The following is a 21,454-nucleotide window of genomic DNA, read 5'->3' on the forward strand; positions in this document are numbered from 1 at the left end:
GGCACTGCAATAGGTTTGACGGTCCTTAAAACCCGAGAAGATTAAATTATATATGCGTTTTTCAATTAAAATCTTTATATCTTCTTCTTCTTTCTGGCGTTACGTCCCAACTGGGACAAAGCCTGCTTCTCAGATTAGTGTTCTTATGAGCACTTCCACAGTTATTAACTGAGAGCTTTCTTTGCCAATTGACCATTTTCGCATGTGTATATCGTGTGGCAGGTACGAAGATACTCTATGCCCTGGGAATCGAGAAAATTTCCATTACGAAAAGATCCTAGACCAGCGGGATTCGAACCCACGGCCCTCAGCATGTTCAGCTGAATAGCTGCGCGTTTACCGCTACGGCTATCTGGGCCCCTAAAAATCTTTATATACAGTTTTGATAATATGCATTACGCAACATCAAAACTTCCACCCAAGTTAATATCGTTGCCATCAGAATCACACCACTGATCTTTTATGAAACACCAAACCCCATTATTCAGTAAGCTTTGAAATACGCACTTAGGTAAGAATCATATTCATTAGTTATATTTTTTTTTGAATTTCTAGCATTTCCTGTAGTAACTTTAGTAATTCTATTGTTCCGAAATTCGTTCCAAATGCTTCCGAACGGGTGCATAGCTGGGAGAACCGGTAGATAAAATAGGCACTTCCAAAAAACGGTCTCCGGGGAAACGAAAACAAACTACACATAAAAGAAAACGTGTTAAAACTTAATAAAAGAGCGAATCTGTTCTTTTTAAAAGAAGCACTTGTATTAAAATATATTCTGCTACACTATTTTATAGATAAATCTTATAAATTTTGATTATATCGTTAAGCTTTCCATTCAACTGCAACGAAACAATAATGGCAAACTGTTTTATTTTTTGTTTGGAAAAATTGCACATTTGAGGAAAAAAATACTTTTATATCAAATTTGGGAAGATTTGTTTTCTGTTTGCAAACTTTGTCCGAAAATAGATTGTTTTTATGACCGCGTAAAATTTTGCAATCTTACGCACCTACCACTACCGACAGCAAATCACTTGATCGTTACTAATAGTAAATATGAAATCATTACTTTAAAAAATAAATGTCACTACACTATCATTATCGCTTAAAAACTACCTCCGTCTATAACGTGTACAAATTGTGGGTGCTTAAAAAGAAGAGCGAACCTTGTCTTTAGAACATTCCCACGCACATCTCATACTTGCACAACTGCTATCGTTCCTTCTCCTCCAAACGGCTCCGATTTCTCCTCGTATCGATTGCTCACACATCCGAACGGGCGTTCGCTAAAAATTAAATCAGTTTATAATCCTCGTCCCCACACGCATTGCAACCAAAGTGCACTCATTCATCCCCATCCAATGTCTCGTTCATTCCCATTTCCCACTTCCGCCTTACGACACCGAGCTGATTGCATTGTGGGGCGATCCCATCTGGATCAGGACTTTGTCCAGCCACTGCAGCGGCCCGTGCAGGTGAATCTCGATCCAGCAGGGCGTGGAGGTCACATCCTGTCGGTGGTATTCGGCGCCCCAACCCTTGACGAAGCTCATTCGTATCGTGCACATCTTGGTCAGCTCGTACACCGCCTCGAACCCGTGGTTCACCGATTGGGACAGAAGCTGGGCGAATTCCTGATTGTTGAAAATCTTCAGCGAACAGCCGGGCGGGATTTTGCACACCGTGCTGGGATGGAACCCGTGGTGGTGATTGCAGTTGCGGCTCTGCACGAAGATGGCCGAATCCGAGAGGCACTCGGCGTACACTTCACCTCCAACGTAATACAGGTGCACTCCCTTTCCGATATGACGACGTGTGTTTTCGATTGTACTGTTGCGGTTGACGTTGCTCAGCTGACCGAGGCAGAACCGGTCCGAGTTGTTGGAAGGGTTGGTAAAGCCATCCACGATGACGGAGGTTGAATTGCAATGGAACACTTCACCGACTCGGCAGTTCAGCTCATAGTATGCTATACTAGCCCAGTAGGGAGGTTCCTGGTAGCTAACTGGGGCTACCTCGCCATGCATCTGATTGGTATCCATCTGGTTGTTGTCCTGGCTGCTAACGTTGTTCCCATCTTCCGGAGGACTGTATGCCGGAGGAGGCGTTTCAGGTAATGAACCGTACGGGCTCTGAGGATTCGAGTTGATCGGTCCCGGACTGGACACCGAGGAGATAGGACTGTTTGGGCCCATGTGCGAGGAAATGGGCGAGTTGGGTCCGCCTCCGCCCATGTGCGAATTGTTGAAACCGGAGTTGGTGTAGCTTACGTTGTGCGGCATGTTGGGTTCGTTCATCTGGTGGAATGGCAGCAGCGAGTGGCCGGGGGCGAATTCCGAGTGGCGCGGAACCAGCACCGGCGGAAGGACCGGACTTTCGACGCGTTTGTAGTGATACGGGTTGATGCAGACCTCTTTCTGCTTGGCGCTAAACGGATACTGACACGTTTCGATCGGTTTCAGCTCGTGGTGGCTCTGCAGATCTGGCCAGCGCCAGACGCGGCAGTAGATGACATGTGGAAGTCCTTTTCGGTGGGATACCTGAAAGTGGGCAGAACGGAAAATGTTAGTTTGTTTGAATAGGAATCATTTGAAATTCAAACAGGAACAAGTCATGAATAAGCTATATTTCGCTTTCAATAAATTTAAAGATACAAGGAATAGTCAAAATGATTAACAGGCACAATTTTGGAAAATGTGGTCTTTTTTTGTTTTTACAAGGGAGAGACCTGCAAATAGACCCCCTGAGAAGGTAACTCAGGCAGTGTGGGGATGCCGCACCAACAACGACCCACTAAAACCAGCCCATGCACTGTACTTGAGCATTTCTTTTTGAATTGCTCAAGTGGTGTACAGTGCATCGACATTACCCTTGGCATCAGACCCTTATCTCCCCGGAACCAGCTTACGGTATTTCTTCAGGGCCCCTCCCTGTATAGTGTATATAGCACTTAACGCATGTAGCAGAAGGAATACTGCTTCTCCTAGCCAAGTTGAACTATTTTACAAGTGACTAGCATCGGCAGGGTTATTCCTCTGCAGCGAACTTTTGGTCGGCGCGCCATAGGCGCTGCAATTCTAACATAATGTGAGTGACAGCCGTAGTTACTGCATTCCAGCAGTCGGCATCCATTCTCTCTATTATATTGTCGGGATACGTGTCCCCTCCGCATGCAGCGAGCATGCAATCCCTCAAAACAATGAAACGGGGGCAATTGAACACGACATGCTCCGCTGTTTCCTCCACACCGCACAATTGGGGCACGCAGCAGATTCTGAGTGCCCGATCCTATGCAGGTACTGTCTATAGCAACCATGTACTGGCTAAAACTGCGTCAGGTGGAAGTTCACTTCCCCATGGTTTCTTTTATATCAATCAGCCACATATGGTATTAGCCGATGGGTCCATCTTCCTTTAGTGGAGTTATCATATTCCTGCTGCCAACCTCTGAGCGTTGCCTCTTTATACGCGTTGCAGACTCCTTTGGTACCTCTTTAGTTGAAGCATTGAACATCTTCCTTGAATAGAAGACCGATGGGCGTCATCCCGGCTATGATGCACACGGCCTCTTTAGAAACCATTCGGAATGCACTTGCTACTCTTAAGCTCATGATCCTTTACGTGCTTTCCAACCGCTTTAGGTTTCTGCTCATTCTAAGCGCTTTTGACCAGATTGGATGGATAGTATGGATAGCGCCACGCTTGCCAGGAGCTTGCGTTTACTGTTAGACATCATCGTTGAAAGCGCTGCTATAGCCGTACATGCCCTTTCACAGCCATATTCAACGAGGCTAGCGAAGCTGAGCTTGTTATCGATCATTACACTAAGATGCCTAAGAGATCACTTGGACTCTATGGTGCAATCACCCACCGAAATAAGCACCCTTTGCTCGGACTTGCGGTTGTTGACCACCACCACCTCAGTCTTGTGACGGGCCAGTCCTAGTTTCCTAGACATCATCCATTCCTCAACTATAGAAATAGAGTGCGCTGCTGTCAACTCTACTTCCTCCATCGATCGCCATAGACCACTTCGTCGGCGAAGCCAACAATCTTAACACCCGTCGGAAGAAGCAGCCTCAGTACGTCATCGTACATCGCATTCCATAACAGCCGGCCCAGGATTGAACCTTAAGGTACTCCCGCGGTAATTCGAACACTTTCCTGCCCCTCCTCTGTGTCATACAGTAGAATCCTACCATCAAAATAGCTTTCTACCAGCTTACAAAACTGCACCGGTAACTTGAGGAGGTGAAGTACGTGAGCTATCGCTTCCCAGCTTGCGCTGTTGAACGCATTCTTCACATTCTACGTGACAACCGCGCAGTAACGGATGCCGCTCCTTTAATGCTCGATTGCCGTCTCAGCTGTCTGAACGACGGACTGCATAGCGTCTAGAATATATTTACCTTTCCTGTCTCTGAACTGGTTGTTGAACATGCCGTCCGTACCTTCCGTATACGGTTCTAGCCTGTTGAGGATCAACCTTTCCAACAACTTGCCCGTCGTATCTAGTAGACAGATAGGTCTACACGCCGACGGGTCACCTGGTGGTTTCCCTGCCTTTGGTAGTAGTACCAATTTCTGTAGCTTCCAAACATCCGGGAAAATTCTTTGATCTATGCAGCGTTGCATCGTGGTTCTGAACATGTCCGGATCTGCATTCACTGCCGCTTTTCATTCGGGATACCATCGGGTCCCGGTGCCTTGTTTGACGCAAATGATTTCACGACTTCTGCCAGCTCTTCGTTCGTCACCGTCGCCACTTCTTCTCCTTCATCTGCCGCATACGGCACTCGGGACTATGGGCTTGTGGAATGATGCGGGCAGAGTACATCGATTATTGATCGCAGCAACTCGGGCGACTTGGGGGGCTATGGGGCTCTGCACAAAAATCGTTCTCTCTCCTTCACACTTACATAAAATTAGTAAACAACAAGGCCAGTAAACGTCAAAACCCCATACAAAATCAAAACAGTGCAGAGGCCTATATGGCACTCTGTCATAGACTATCAAAGCATGACTGATTTCGACTCTTGATTTCCTTTTTTAAGAGCTAACTTTGTCTCTCTGAATGCTGCACCGCGTTCTTCTCTTTGTGCTTCTGTGCGTGCACGTTGCATTCTTCGTCTAACCCGAAGACAGATTGCTCGAAGATTTGCAATTGATTCGCACCACCAGTACACTGGCGGCCTGTTCTCTTTAGGAGAGGCATGGAAGCATCACACGCTCGTGACATCACCCCAACTCACTCTACGCCGTTTTGGTCTAGAGTTTTTCGTTCACGTCGCAGGGCTTCATTGAATACTTCGCCGTCGAAGCGCGCTATTTTCCAACCTCGAGCTTGGTTCGAGTTACATCGCACCGCCCTTTGCCCACCTGGTATTATACTATAGCGAATCGATTGATGATCGCTATGGATATAACCGTCATCAACGCGCCAGTTCATGGTACTTTAATAGTTAGGGTTACAGAACGTCACATCGATAATGGATTCTGCTCCATTTCTGTGGAAAGTACTCACTATACCCACATTTGCACAACTTAATGCGACCAAGGATTCCAATAATAGTTGGCCTCTTTGGTTGGTGCAGCGGATACTCCACTCCGCTGTCCATGCATTAAAGTCACCAGCTATCACTACAGGCTGCCGATAAGCCAGTTCGGCTATCATCCTGTCGACCAGGTGGGAAAATTCCTCAATCGACCACCTTGGGGCGCGTAACAGCTGCAATAGACTACTTCTTGGATTGGGTTTCGTCATGTCGTCCCTATAGCTGTTGAGACCTATTCGCCATCCAGTTCCCGTTGTTGGCTAGTATGCGGTATGGGTCCGATAGTAACACCACGTCGGTCTTCGTTTCTGAGACTGACTGCCAAAGCAGCTGCTGGGCTGCTTCATAGTGGTTTAAATTTAACTGTGTTACTTCCGTTTTTGCTGCTTTGATACTCCGCTTGTGCCCGGACATTTGGGTTCGCCCGTTAAGTGTCCGTTGTCTGCTCTGTCGATTAGCTATTTGCTTACAATTGCTTGCCCTATGACCTTCGGTGCCACATTTTCTGCACAAGATACTTCTGTCGGGACCTTTGCATTTCCCCGACTTATGACTCTTCCCGAAACTCTTGAAGCTAAGTTCAGGAGACTGTTGTATGCTCAGCCGACAAACCGACCACCCTACCTTGAATATGCCTAAGTTTTTCGCTTTGAAGGCCTCTGCACTCGGCATCGGCGCCACCTGGGTGCCCTGCGGGCCCTTTCTAAGGTGAATGGCCTTACTGGCTACGTCGATAACACAATGCTTTTTGAGGGCAGCCGAGACCTCCGCTGCATCGGTGATTTCATCCAGATTTTTACCCCGGAGAGTCGCTTCTGCAGTCAAGGATCGCCCATCAACTTCGTCGCCAAGTACTTCTTGTACTAATTGCTTATAAGCTGCACCCTTTTGCTTGGCGTCTTTCTTTATGCGCCCAATGGCGATAAATTCTCCGTGCTTCGCATCGCCTTCAAAACCTCGCGTATTTTGTCTTCTCCGTTTTTATAGCGAGAGCATCGCCTAAGTTTCTACGTTTCACTATCCTCGGTTTTAGATTCTCCTTGGTCGCCGTTTGCGGTTTTCTCTTTTGCTTCTGCTTTCCAACTCGTATCCACGGGTTGTTATTGCTTTTCGCTCGTGGTTCCTGTGGAAGCACTGCCTGGTTCAGGCCATCCCGTAGCTTATTTTTCCTGTCTTTCTTGGCCTTAGACGTGGTGTTGGCTTTTACACTGTTGCCATGTCCTCTTGATCGAGGGGCTTGGCCCATGCCAGATTTTCTGCTCTGGAGAACGGCCTCGTAGCAACTATGCATCTGTTCGCCACGTATTCATCCTCGGAAGGTCCCCTCTTTCGCATCGCATATCGAAATATCATATCATCTGATATATTCGCGTTGCCTGTAAAGGAAAACACTTCAGTTTGGCATGACCTAGTGTCTTTTTTGCCTTCTATCTTGCCAAGTTGCGCTTTGGCTTTCTCATAGTCCTGCTTTGCAGCTAGGACTGATTGTCACAATTTCAGCAGACTTGTTTTCAAGTCCATGCTAATATTGCTTTTGCTCTTAACAAACTCGATCGAGCTGTTCAGCAGCCACCTGCATTTTTGGGAGGTCTTCAATCACCTCACATGTTGCACTGGAGCGGCCAGTGCCTGCCGTCATCACAGAGTCTAGGCTGTTGCCCACACTGTTCTCACTTACGTTGATATTGGTCGCCTCCTTTCTTGGCGAGAACCTTAGCCGGTTACTGATTATTCCAGAAGCCTTCACTTCACATTCCGCTAGTTGATTGTTTTGGTTGATCAGCCGCTATCTATCTCCGCTGGAATAGTCGCCTTTATGATCCCATGGCTATCTATGCAAGCAGGGAGGCCATGCTAGGGTTGACATAGTCTTTTATGGGGTAATATGTTCGGAACCGGATCGGAATAAGTCAGGTAATAGTATCTGAGCCTACTTTCGCCTAGTTTGAACAACCAGGCGACGGATTTGGAACGTACTCTAAGGCCTGCCACGGTTTTACGGAACGGGGGCAGCCAGCGCCATTAGCCCACTCGCCACTAAGGGAGTAGAATGTCGGTGCTGTCAGCCTCAACGCATACCATTACTTCTCCTTAGACGTGCGCTGCCAGTATACATAATTGGAGCCGTACTGGTGTTGGTTCCAATGTGCTCGAAGCACTCCTATTCGTAGTTCCATGCCTTGTCCGTTTGTATCGCGACCAGTATGCCATAATCAGGATCTTACTGGTATCAATCCTGGTGTGCCTGTTGGCACTCCTGTTATTTTGATAGTTTAAGCGGCACAGTTTCCAGAGTTGCATTCGGATTTTTGTGGTTTTTATGAAGGTTCATCAGAGCCCACTGTGAACTCCACCACATCCTGGGCAACTCACCAACTCGCAGAGGTCCTGGGGGGTCCGTTAAGCCCCTGGACTTTCGTCCCTGCTGTCCCGGTAGATCTTACCTCGTAACGCACCACGTAAAGGTGATCTACCTGCCTTACGGGACCACTCTAGAATCTGTTTCGATTTTAATCATTGGTCATCTGGATCCAGAGATATTCCGAAATTCCTTGGGGGACCGACGAGTAGCCATAACCCAAATAAATATCTTTGGTTACAGATTTTCTTTCTCATGTTTGGTTATTCGCTTTTGTAAACAATGCTTTTTAAGAGTCTGTTATGAAAGCATGAAGCGATTTGGTGCACCGTTTTTTTTTTTGAGATATTTGCATTTTTATTACCACTCCGTGTTAAGATCGTGAAAACTTAAAAAAACACATTGTAATTATGAGATTTTTTTTTAATCGACTTAACACAAACTGGCTACCAAAGAAATTTTATATGGGGAATATCAGTCCCCCATGGAACATAGGAATATCTTATGAAAATGGAGGAGTTTTTTGAGAACTTGTGAAAAGTAGATAGTAAAAAGTTTTTTTTTTGCGATTTGGATATTTTTATGTGGTTTAGCCAAAGCTGTCCGACACCCACCTGTAACCGCCCGTCGAGCGAGCGGGGAATGGTGACACACTTGGACGGCTGCCCGGGACAGGACAGGGCCCGCTCCAGCTCCTCGATGGCACCTTTCCGCTTCTTGAGCTTCTTGACCAAACTGTCGACGGCTTTTTCGGCCCATTTTTCCTCCTCGTCGCCCTGCTTCCAGCCGAGCAGTTTCTTCACTGCCGGACTGGTGAACGAGAACAGACTGTTCAGGCTGGACATGGTACTGCTGCTCGACGACTCCACATCATCAGTGTCCATCGTGAAGAAGTAATCTGCGGGGCGGGAGAGAGAGAGAGAGAGGACAAATCGAATCGATTAATGTCATTGTTTTGAGGATGCGTCATTGATAGGTGCAAATATTGTCTAAGTATGATAATGCTTGAACCGCACTGCTGCGCGCGGTTCGATGTTTGGTGTTTACCCGAGAAATAATGTTCCCATCAGCCAAAACATAAACATCAGAAGTATATACTGACAATAAACGGAAAGCGAGGTTCAAGATAATTCTTCTGTTTTATGTTACAGTTGTTCGTTCAGCACAATATGAAATGATTTTACCCACTGCTGTCATGCCTGGACAGGTTGTTCTTATCGTACTCTAATTCTAATTTGAACTGCCGCACTGGATGAATGCTTTGCGTCATTAAACGCATGACTAATTCAGTGGTTATGATCGATCGGTTGGAAGAAGGCAAATTTTCAGAAAGTATACCGTTTTGATTCTACCCCATTACCCCGAATGCCATTAACCCGAACGCCATTACCCCGAATTCCAAAACCCCGAACGACCCGTCACCCAGAATGGCATTACCCTGAATTCAAATATCATGAGAAAATGTCATAAATATAATCATGTCAAGATAATTGTAAATTCGGGGAAATAGCATTCGGGGTGATGGAATTCGGGGTAATTTTACATTCTGGGTAATGGAATTTGGGGTGATGGCATTCGGGGAAATGGAGTTCGGGGTAATGGGGTAGAATCGTCCTCTGAAAATTTTGTAAGGCTTGTCACTATTGGTTTGACTTTTGTTTGAGTCAAACAAAAAAGTTCAATAATGCATTGACAACCACACTCTTGCCTGATTTACATTTCCACCACACAATATTTTCTCAAACCAGTGCAATTTGTCAGCTGCAATAAAAAGTGGGCCACGCAAATTAGCCCCCACAACGCTGCTGGTTTGCACTTTTCTCGCCCACTGCTGATAAGCTTCCGCAATTATAATGACTGATTACTATATGAGCTGCTCCCAAGACCACTTCTACCATATTAAGAAAGCTGCATGCTTCCCCTCCATTACTTAGTAATCACTTGCAATCCCGACCAGAATCACATAACAGGATTATAAAACATTTCTATCAATCGCAGTTAGAAGCAATAGAAATTGATATAATTTGATAATAAGATGGCTTTGTTTTTGACTTACATTTTTATAACATGTTTGTTATAAACCACATAATTTGCAACAATATTGTTGTTGTTTATGATAGGATTTGTTGTATTCTTATATTATTTGATGTAAATTTTGCTAGAATTTTTATCATTTTAACTACTAATGGTACATGTTTTATGGTGAAATAAAACAATTATATCAAAGAAACACATTCTGTGATAATCTTGTTTCTTCCATCCAGTCGGGATGTACCTTATCAAAGTTGAAACAAAAAAAGGGTAACCAGCTGCACAATTATCAAGAACCCCGTTCAAATCTGATTTCGGTTGATTATTTCGCGACCACTTTAAGTCGTCCGGTTCGGTCGAATAAAATTTGCATGCCATTTAAAACGAATGGAGAGCGAGGCGAATGGCAGTCAACTTTTAAGAAATGGACATAGATTTCTGCCGACTAGACACCGAACCGAACCGAAGGGTGTCCGAACGAGAAAAAGGTGTGACACACCTGTAATTAATTAATTGATGGTGTCGTATGCGAGTGTGGAGGCGAGTAATTCTGTCAGTAGTATCGGCGTGGGTTGTTGAACGTTAGGTTCTCGCTAGACTCGGTAGACAGTGTGTCGCGGTTTTACTTTTGCTGACAACAAAGTGAGCCGTAAATGTAAAGCGCAGCCGGTTAATTGGTTCGTAATTTATGGCGGAACGAATGGGTTTAAACATTCAGAAATTAGGGGTTGACCAAGGGTGGTCATTAATGGTATGAATATGATTATAAATGAGGTGAATGAACCAGTTATTACTATAATGTGGTTTTGAACGCACTTTTCTAATTATTATTTTAAACGTTTATTTTTTTCTTTTTTTCTTGACAACTTCAAGTTTTGTTGTTTTAGAGCGGGATTATGAGTACGTAGAAATAACTTACTTCTGAAGATTTTTTAACCTTTATTTATGTCAATTTTAACGCTAATGTTTTACGCGGTTTTAATAATTGAGTCGAATTACATTTCACATTTTTTATATTGCAATGCTTCTTGCTTCAACGACATAATTCGTTATAGTTTTGAGACCATTGCCAATAGCAAATTGCTTACGCAATGAAATGTTTACGTCAAGATTGCTTTCAAAAGTTTTATTCGCAAACTATTTTTCATGATTACTTGAAACCATATGCTAAACACACTCATGTTCGAAATTAACACAGATATTACGAAATTCGTAACATGTGCTTGGGAAGCACGATCAAAACAATTAGCAATAGTCTCCCCCAGAAAAGGGGCATGGTTTTTGAAATGGAGTTATCAAACAAATTGAATAATGTTATCTAAAACATATTGATAACATGTTTTGTTTTTGAAAAAAAAATAAATCTTGTTTGTCTCTTCTTACACTATGAGTCGATGTTCCATTACTCGATATATGCATTATTTAGAGGTTGGAAACCTACCTTCTGTGTTAAAATTATTTGCAGAGTTAATCAAATTTCGACTCAAGATAGGAAATTAATGCATTTGGAATATGCTTGAGCCTTGAGCTTCAGAATAAACATTGAACGAAAACGGTCTTTCAAAAAGTTGTTTGAAATTGAATGGTCTACAACTACAGTTGCTTGAAATTCAATGGCCTACAACTTTGTTGAAGTATGTATAATATAATTTCTACAAACAAGAAAGTAAGTTACACCATTTCTATGAAAACGTGGACCACCCTAATTTTCAGTAACATCAAACAAAGGGCCTAACTAATACAAACAACTTTGTGGAAGACCGTTTTCGTCTAATGTTTCATCCTAAAGCTCGAAATGCATCTTTCCGCGTAAAACTGATTCCCGGACCACTGTGCAATGGTGCTCAATATGCGGCCCTCATCTATAACTGAGGCCCTTAATTTCATACAATATTGAAATAAGCTGCTTATCACTTTTATTTCAAATGTGAATTTGAAATGTGTTTCCGAAGTTGAGCTGGTATGTTGTTAATCGATCATAAGAAATCCACGGAAATTCGCCAGATCTCGCTATGAAACCCCAAGAGCTCGAAAGCCATCACCAGGTGGTCGTTAAGAATCCACATGAACCCGCTAGGATACTGAAGTAGTTCGTTAGGAATCTACAGGATCATGGATTCAGATAGGAATTGACATCTTTCCAAGAGCTCACTAGGAATTGTGGGAACATTCTGAAATTTCTCTGCAATATTGCTTAAAAATCTCGTAAGGATCTCCAAGATTCGTTTAGACCAACATACATGATTGAAATAATGATATGGAATGCAGTATACTCCAACTTGAGCACATCTGGTTGGATTGTTAAAAAAAACGCCGGTCTACTCCAGAGGGGGGACCCAAATTATAGTTTCGCAAGGTATAACTTCTCTGTTTATATACGGAAAGACATCCGTTTAATTGCAGTTTCTTCCATATTGATTAAAGTATGTTAAAATTCCAATTCTGTCCGAAATGTAGTTGGAACCGTTCCTTCCATAGATTATGCAATTGTTTTTTTTTCATACAAACTAGGAACTCTTTTAGCCCTCTCTTGGAATTGACGCTCAAATTATCACAGCAGCTTCTGGAGGTCCAAATGAACACATTTGTGGAGTGCAACTTAAAACTTTTGTAGTTTTCTGAATATGGGCCATTGTAATCAACATACACAGACAAACAGCGAAAACACTTTCAATCGTTCTCATTGCAATTTGAAACATATACTTTTATGTTTCTCTTGTGTGAAAGCTTTTGGTTTGTTCCAACGAGTTGCTCCAAATAAATAAAAGGTTTTTTGTTGACTGTATCACCTACCAGCAAACTCATGTGGGCTGGTCGCAAAGTGTGAATGCCTGAGAAAATATTACTTAATTTAGATGAATAACTTCATGAAAACGAAGATATGAACATCTAGAATTAAATAAGCGCACACGCTAGCACTAGCAGTTGGTGCGATTAGGGGAAATATCGACAAAGATGTAGCTCTTGGATGCGGTATGCAGGAAGCTGACTTGGTTTTAAATTGACTAAAACAAAAGACACAATGATGTTTACAAAAATTTCCAAATTTCAATGGCATTCAAAAATGTTGCCAACAACGGATCCATTTTGATGTCAAAATCAGGGGGTGTCAAAAATGGAACATACTAAAAACGAAATCCCACTGTACATCGCCTTCACTTTTGTACGTTTAAAGCCTTTTGACGGAATAATACGGAATCTGCAATATGTGCAAATAAGCATCGTATAACGCTGTACTATATGTACATTCTGGTTGTCTGAGTAGTGTAACGAAGCATTTGCGGCATTAGGTGTCTTCGGCAAAGTTTTTTTGTAACAACGAGGACCATCTACATAAACTAATAGTTGGTAGTTCGTCCGCAAATGTGGTGCTACAATCTAACTTTTTACTGTTGTGTTCTAGACTTGACATGTTAGGTAAAGTTATTGGCAAAATGAGACCAAATTAGAAAAAAAAAACGGTTTTCTTTTTTACCGAATTTGATATTTTTCTTAGGAATAATGTCATAAAATATTGTTTGCTGCTAAATATACAACAAACACAAACTTGAATGGAAAAATTTTAATAACACCACACATAAAAATTAAGAAATATTGAAAAATTTTGAAAAATAGAGCATAGAACAATAATAGATAAATGGATGTCAAAATTTCACAGAGGTATATTTTAGTGTTTTAGAGATATTTCCATTTTTACAATGAAGGGACAATCAACTTATAGAAGTAACGAGTAATGGAACAAAACCTTTAGAAAACATTGCCGAACATGCCAAATCTCACAGTAAAAAGTTAGTAAAGAGTTAGTAAAAAGTTAGATTTTAGCGACACATACGCGGACGATTTACGAACTGTCCGTTTTTGTTAGTATATGGTCCTCGTTGTTACAAAAAACTTTGCCGAAGACCCCAAATGCCGGAAATGCTTCGATACCGAGTTATTAATTTTGTCCCTCCAGATTGCGTCCCTGGCCCATAGTGCATTGTAGATTGCAATGATAGGATAAATCACTATTGTTTCTAAAATCATTAACTTTCTTTTGGTGCCTTCATTCAATAGCAGGTCGTGCTAGTTTGTCACAAATATAGAAAAAAATGCTCTATAGTCTCACAAAGTGCAACGCAGTACAAACTTTGTTCTCCATCCATTTACTGAGGATTTGCTTCAAAATTTTCATTCAGGAATTATCCCAGTCTCAGAGATTTGTTTCAGGCTCCCTTCAGAGATTTTTCCATACATTGCCATGGAATTTATTCAGAAAATGCTTTTTAATGTTCAAAGAAATATGTCATACATTGCTCGCTGACACTATAAACGATTTGTACAGGCTGAAAATCATCATATCATTAAGTAATCTGTGATGGAACTTCTAGAGGAATACTTGATACAACTCCTGCAGGATAAAACCTCTATAAGGATCTCTGAATAAACTTCAGAACTCTACAATTATTGTTATGAGCCCCTAAAAAGGGTAGACGTACCGGTATTCGTCATATTACCAGTAATCGCCACCTTGAATTTTACGATATACATACGCATAGAGTAAAGTGGGGCAAAAGTTCGAGGTGGGTAAGAGTTTCTTTTTAAGATTTCTAGCTCAATTCAAAACAAATCTTATAAATTGCATTGTGGTTCGAATGCTATTCAAGTAAGAGACTTTTACTCCAAATATCATAAAAATCGATTGAGATTTGGAAAAGTTATGGCTATTTGTTGTTTTTCGACGTGAATATTGTAATTTTTGGTCAAACTTTCGTTGCATGAAACCAATTGAAGATAAAATCTTTTTCAATATTTTATGTAAGGGCGTTTCTATTTTTTTTTTTTTCTATCTTTATTAACGAGATTTTTAGCCCTGGGCTAGTTCATCTCGGGACCAACGGCTTTACTTCCCTTCCGAAGGAAGTCGTCACTGAAATTTTTAGTGACTATCTCGGGGATGGGATTCGATCCCAGGTCCTCGGCGTGAGAGGCGTGTGTTCTAACCACTACACCAGGTCCGTCCCCGTTTCTAGGCGTATCATAAGGTTGCTTTGAAGTGTATTAGATTTTGCATAAATGCTTTAAAACAATTTTTGGCCCATAGTGGGGCAAAAGTTCGAATCAGCGGGGCAAAAGTTCGACCCATGTATAAAATCACGGAAAAATTTTCAAATTGCCTAAAATCCACTTATTATCTTCAAGTTTAGTTAAATTTGTCTGATCGTGTGAAAACTGTGACCAAAATTTTACATTTCCACTTAGTTTTGCGAAAAACTGCTATTTTTGAGTATTTTACAATTAACCCGGGTTTGGGAAATTTTTGATGAAATTTTAGTGTGTATTTTTCGGCAAACTTAAGTTTACGGCTGGTGTAAAGTATGCCTGTCATAAAAGGATCGATATTTTGTGTTTTAGCCAGCGAACTTTTGCCCCACACTAGATTCGAACTCTTGCCCCACCGGTGGGGCAAAAGTTCGAATAAGACAATAAATTTTGAAACTGTTACAACTAAAAATGGGTAAATATTTGGACACAAGTTTGTTCAGCAAAATTATAGCCAATATGTTGAAGGTTCACTGTATGGTATTTGTTTTGTTTTAACTGCTTCTGTTTTCCTGGAAACTTTGATTATACCACTAAGGTCGAACTTTTGCCCCACCCCACCAGATGAGTTATATTTTTGATTCATGTCTTGACAATTTTGAATTGGGTTACGATTTTAGATTTAAGTCCAAATTCGTTGTGGTAGGGTAGCTCTGCACTTGAGCATTTCCATGATTCACTTTGGCATGGGGTTTTTTCTTGACTGAATTGTCTGAAACTTTGTAATAAGTAGCGCTTTAGTGGCCAAATATAAGTCATAGAGTGGCCAAATATAAGCTTGGTAGCTTTCTGAAACCCCCACTGCCGAAGTGAATCAAAAGTGCCAAAAATAGGATCTGGCTCCCTACCTGGGGTGTTTCGAAATAGAAATGTCGAGAAAACGCACACACTCCGAAAAAATCATGTGTTTTTACGTCTTTTGGATGCACATAAAAGAAGCCATCCGAAAGACGTGCATTTATGCCACATTCAAATACCATAGTGTCTGATTCGGGAAATGCCGATCATTGTGACAACGTTTTCGTGTCCTTTAACGTGTTTACATTTTTACAATTACATTTTTTGTTCAATACATATTCAAGGACACAATTTTTGTGTCGTTTTATCATTTACATCATGTGCCATTCAGTCATACTATCAATTACGTCCACAGTAATTTCCACTATTTTTAAGAGTGCAAGAAACCTAATTAAACATTTGGAAAAATTCACTTGTTTCTATTTGACGACTATTGCATACAAATGCAAAAATCTGTTAATGTTTTCAGGTCAATAATGTGCAAATGTTCGTGAAATACTGAGCTGAGAAGCAGACTCTAATCTGGTTGGCATAATAGTTCCCAAAATGGAACATTAGGAGCCTGCCACCGGGTGGCCAAAAGTGGTTAGAACCACTTTATAATTCATGACATAATATTTAAACACTTCTGGGAAAAAATCATGAATTTTAAGCCGTCGAAAGGTAACAGTGCATGATATTCTGTAAGTGTCCTTTTAAAGCCCCTACCGGAACTGACATCCGGTAACCATGTTCCCGAATTTACAGCAATGGTGCACAAACTGAAACAAGTGGCATATTATTTCAAACAGATCAATATTCCATTTACTTTTTTAAGTTTTGGATTAGGTTTTTTGTATGTTTTTCACAATTTCCATTCCGAAATACCCTAGGTACACCAACAAATTTTGACCTGAATCTGGAACCGTCACCGAATCCAGAATTTTTAATGTATAATTCAAAAATATGATCCAGTTGTGATTTTTCCTGAAAATCTTATCAAAATCGGCCGAACTATTGCGAAACCAGAGAATTTTGAAATTTTGATCTTGATAACTTTGAAAAGATGTGGCAACATTCACAGAAACCTCAAAATTTAATGATATCTTCTCGAGTAATTACTAAAGAAAACGGCTATAGAAGTAATAACTAAAGAAATAAGCTATAGGAGTGTTTCCCTATGGATTTCTCAAAATAATTCTTGGTAGAAATTCTGAAAAACTTCTAGGGAGAAACTGAGGGAATTTAGAACAAAATCCACGTGAAAAATAGCTTGAAGAATTACTGAAAAAATAGATAAGTTCTCATATGATTTCTTGGTGGTTTTCTGGAAGAACTCTTTAAAGAATTAAATGAAATAAAAATAAGAAAGGACCGGCAGAATCTTTAGAGGAAATCCTGGGTGTATCCCTGAGGGAATATTCATAAAAATCATTGTGGAATTTCCTGGAGGTATCAACGAATAAATGGGGAGACTTGCCGGAGGATATTTGAATTGACCATTGAAAAAAAAAATCCTAAGTTTCTGCTTTCAGAATTATGTGAAAGAATGCCTTTAGATCCTAAAGAAGAGTCACGTCTGAATTTTTAGATCATCTTTCTAATTTGTACCACGCTTCAAATATACTTAAGTTTTGAGAGCACACAGTAGATTTGCGCGCTGTCACTATCAACGCCAAAAATTTTCTGATTTGTAGGGGAAGATGGGGTAAGGGGCGGTCTGAGCAATTTAATTCATATGTCAAAATCAAGAATCAATAAATTCTTTTTCGATGCAGCATGTCGTTTTTTGAGGCCTTGGGCATAATCAAAAAATATCGCAGGTGTTGTATTTGTGAAAATTTATTTATTTCTTAAAGGTTGAAAAAGTGATTTCTTATGACGATTTTTTTTAGCGACGGGGTAAAAGCGACCACCTCGATTTTCGTTCACAATTTTGCGAAAAAAATATATCAGTTCCCTGTTATTCTAAAAAGTATATTGTTTTATGAATTCTACATTGATTAGTGTGGATTTTGAATCATTTTTAGGGTTAATTAGTTCAAAAAACTTAGATATATACTTATCATTACCTTAAGGTGAAGATGAATCGAAGCCAAACTTCTAATTTTCAAGAGCACGGATCTGGAGAACCAAACATCTGTTTAAGCTGAAAACTTTATCGATTGGTCACCAGCTGGTGGTGACCAATCGATAAGGTTTTCAGCTCAAACGGATGTTCGCTTCTCCAGATCCGTGCTCTTGAAAATTTGAACTTTGGATTCGATTAATCTTCACCTTAAGACACCCATATTTTTCAAAAATATGCGAATTTAGTTTGTATTTTTAACAACATTGATTTTATTTTTCTTGAATAGTAATGTATAACGTAGTTACAACTTCTAAAATGGTTTAGACGCTATATTTGGTATAAATTAGGGGTGGCGGTCTTACCCCATCGACAGTGGTCGGTTTTACCCCGTTTGTGCAATTTTCACAAGTAGAGCCTTATTTCAAAGCTAAATATTTACAATTAATATTTCACTTCACTGAAGCATATTGCACATATATGTTAAAGCTTGGACGGGTAATTTGTTATGTTTTGACAAAAAAATCCCTTCCGAAATCCTTAAGTGAGCATCTGTTAAATTTAGATCAAATTCAGTATCTACGAGCAAAAACTTTGTTTTTGATATTTGTTATGAAAAAAATAATGTTGGTACTATCCTAAATGCTTTGGAATGTCCAAAATCTTGTGTTTATGCAAAGTGCTTGGTGAACTTTCAAGAAAACCACCATTTTCATGCCAAACTGAAGGTGGTCCGTCTTACCCCGGCGGGCGCTCTTACCCCGTCTTCCCCTACAGGCCGACTGCGATTCAATTCGGATCAAACTATATCACATCAACATCATGCTGTCTACTCCATCACTAGTGAATTGATGGCGATAGACTATGGATATCACTGATGAATTAAGTTTAGCCTTAAATTAAGTAAATAAAATGGCAATTTATCAGTACGATATTTTGGACATTGTTGTAGATATTTTGGAACTATATGTTGGTCACTGAAAAACATCAATAGCATGGATTATTACCACGTGATCACTCATTCTGCAGTGGTTATGATCTAGAGTGCGATGTCACATCACTGCTGTTGGTTGCCAAATCAAAGTGATATTGATAGCTCGCAAGTGATATTGATAGTCTTAGAGCATCAGCCATCAGCTGACATGATTGATATTAAGTAGACTGGCCCTTAAAAAAAGGTGGAAAACTCAACGGGGCACCCCCTAGATATGAGCCTTAGGGTAAGAAAAACGCTCTCTCAATATTTCAACTCAATTGGTTGCTCCACCAGCTGGCGCATTCGATTTGAAGTTTGTATGGGATATTCGTCTCAAATATATTGAAAATTGATCCTATGTCACTGTTTCGTTCCGTATACTAATTGTTCGCGTTCAAATAAGCCCAGAATAACAAATACACTAGTTGATACCCTAATGAACAAAATTGCAGAAAGTTGTATCTGGATTTAATCTCATTTTCAGTTGTTGAAAGTTAGGCTTAGATCAGCACTCCCGTAAGTCACTTATATGCATGCGACATGTGCCTCAGCTCGCCCAGCGTCATAGGTGGCTATGATGCGCTTAGTGGCTACCTCCAAGCTATGTTGAAGAAATACAAGCAGTATAACATAATATACTTCAGATGGTTAAAACACCAACTTTATTAATTTTGGTCATGGTACAATCTTCTACAATATTCTTTGCTATTACATCAAGTAGTGTTTTTGACATTCTGGGTCTAATTGAACGCGATCATCAATTTTCCTGAAACAAACAGTAGATGATGTGCTGTTGCTCATATGTTTGAGCTGAAAATCCCATATTAACTTCAATTCAAATGCGCCAGCTCATGGAACGACCAAATGAGCTGAATTTTTCATGACCCTAAGAAATAAACCTGAGGGGTGCCCCGTGGAATCATACAACTTTATTTTTTTCCCATACTGAGCTGGGCCAGTCCAATATTAAGCAACTCTGGCACACAGTTCAGTTTACTTTTTTGAACATGGACTGCATAAACCAAAAACATGCTGAAAGATAAGGCTTTTTAAAAGAAATATCTGTGATATACTAAGTCATTTATTCTTAACTGCATCGCTGTATATCACATACGTATTGATTAGGATGTAGCCCAGTTTAGCACTCTTATTTCTATAAAAGCAGATGACCTTGATCAATGCAAACCACTACTTACCGGCACTACTCTAAAACCACAAATGTCGCACGCCTGGGCTTAAAACCACATGAAAACCAAGCCAAACAAAAAAACAAATCTCACTAGGAAAGACGATATAACAGCTTTTACGAAAGCCGTTGTTGAAACTAAAAGTAATATCAGTCGACTTAGGCTATCAACTCTCATTTGCATAGCGCGCGCTCTTCGCTGCGAAAAGCGTACACTCAGAATAATTCAAGCGTGAATTTCACTGGAAATAGTTACCAAATATTTTTGTGATTTTACATGATGCTACCCTCATTGGCAATTCCTATAAACCTGCAATGAAAACCTTTTTCAAATCACATGGTCAGTTTTTTTTTCTAGTGAACAAGTAGAGTTTGAAGGTAGAAATAATAAAAGCGTTCGTTTTAGTTCATCGCTAACAAGCTGTAAATCGCAATGAATGCAATCAAGTATAAAAAAAATACTATAATTTGGAGGGACAATTCGCTTGAATTTTGTAGTAAATTTTGTAAATATTTTCTTTAATAATCCACATAGCTTTCAAATGTTTAACTAGATGGAAAAATTCTACTTATCACTTCAGGCAGCTTTCAAGTGAAACCTTCCCTCAGTGTACGAAACCAAAAATATGTCATCCCCAGTCAGACCGGCCTGTCTGCTGTTTTGGCCGGCCGGTAACGTTTAATAAACGTCGAGAAGGAAACTGACAAAATTCCACTGCCTGCCACTCGAGACGGATACGCGTACGCACGCGACTCATCAACTGGCTCGGCAAGATCAATCAAAAATAATCGTCCGAAAATGTGTCCCAGGCAAATTTGTTGGCTGGCTAGGTAGGTAGGTAATCGACAGATGCGAGATGCTGAATCAGCAAGTCAAAACATTCCCCCTGCCACCAGTGGTCCCTTTCCCGTTGCGTGATGGGATTTTTCTTGTTCTGGTTTACCACGTCAGCCGGGAGAGATGTCTTCTAATAAAAAGCTTTATCTATAGCCATAATTTGTATACTTATCGGATGATTGGGCTGCGGGTTTCCGGATATTTTTGGAAAACGAGCTGCTGGAGATTGCTAATAGTTCTTCATCGGAGATGTTTTCAAAGGTTGTCATAATTTACATTTGTACAGTTTTGTGTAGTATAGACACGAATATTTAATTGCTTTGAAGGTCGCAAATTAATTTTTCTGTCACGTGTACTATAAGAATATATTTTTACATTAATAATGAAGGTTTTTATGTTGAATGACATATATATGCCATATATATTTAATATAAATCGGGGACAGTAATTGTGTGAAGCTTTCATTTACGTAATATTAATATATGTTTTCTGATACTCGCGTACTAAAGCTTTAGTAGAATGTAACTAAACGACCTTGTATGGGTATCAACCTTGTTCATAACACTTCGAGAGATTACTGGT

The 21,454-nt window shown here is 40.6% G+C and overlaps 1 protein-coding gene across 7 annotated transcripts in view; it reads right to left on the reverse strand.

Moving 5' to 3' along the window:
* Positions 1-536: 536 nt before the first annotated feature.
* The window catches only part of LOC5566648 (protein mothers against dpp), a 104,604-nt gene continuing 83,686 nt past the window's right edge, over positions 537-21,454 (reverse strand). For all 7 annotated transcript variants that reach the window (XM_021846222.1, XM_021846221.1, XM_021846220.1 and 4 more), the window contains 2 exons: positions 8,529-8,812; positions 537-2,540 (listed from right to left, as the gene is read on the reverse strand). In XM_021846222.1, the coding sequence (XP_021701914.1) occupies positions 1,395-2,540; positions 8,529-8,798 (1,416 nt within the window). In that variant the 5' untranslated portion in view covers positions 8,799-8,812 and the 3' untranslated portion in view covers positions 537-1,394. The remainder of the gene's footprint in view (positions 2,541-8,528; positions 8,813-21,454) is intronic.

Source organism: Aedes aegypti, chromosome 2, assembly GCF_002204515.2.
Source record: "Aedes aegypti strain LVP_AGWG chromosome 2, AaegL5.0 Primary Assembly, whole genome shotgun sequence".
NCBI classification, from domain to species: Eukaryota; Metazoa; Arthropoda; class Insecta; order Diptera; family Culicidae; genus Aedes; species Aedes aegypti.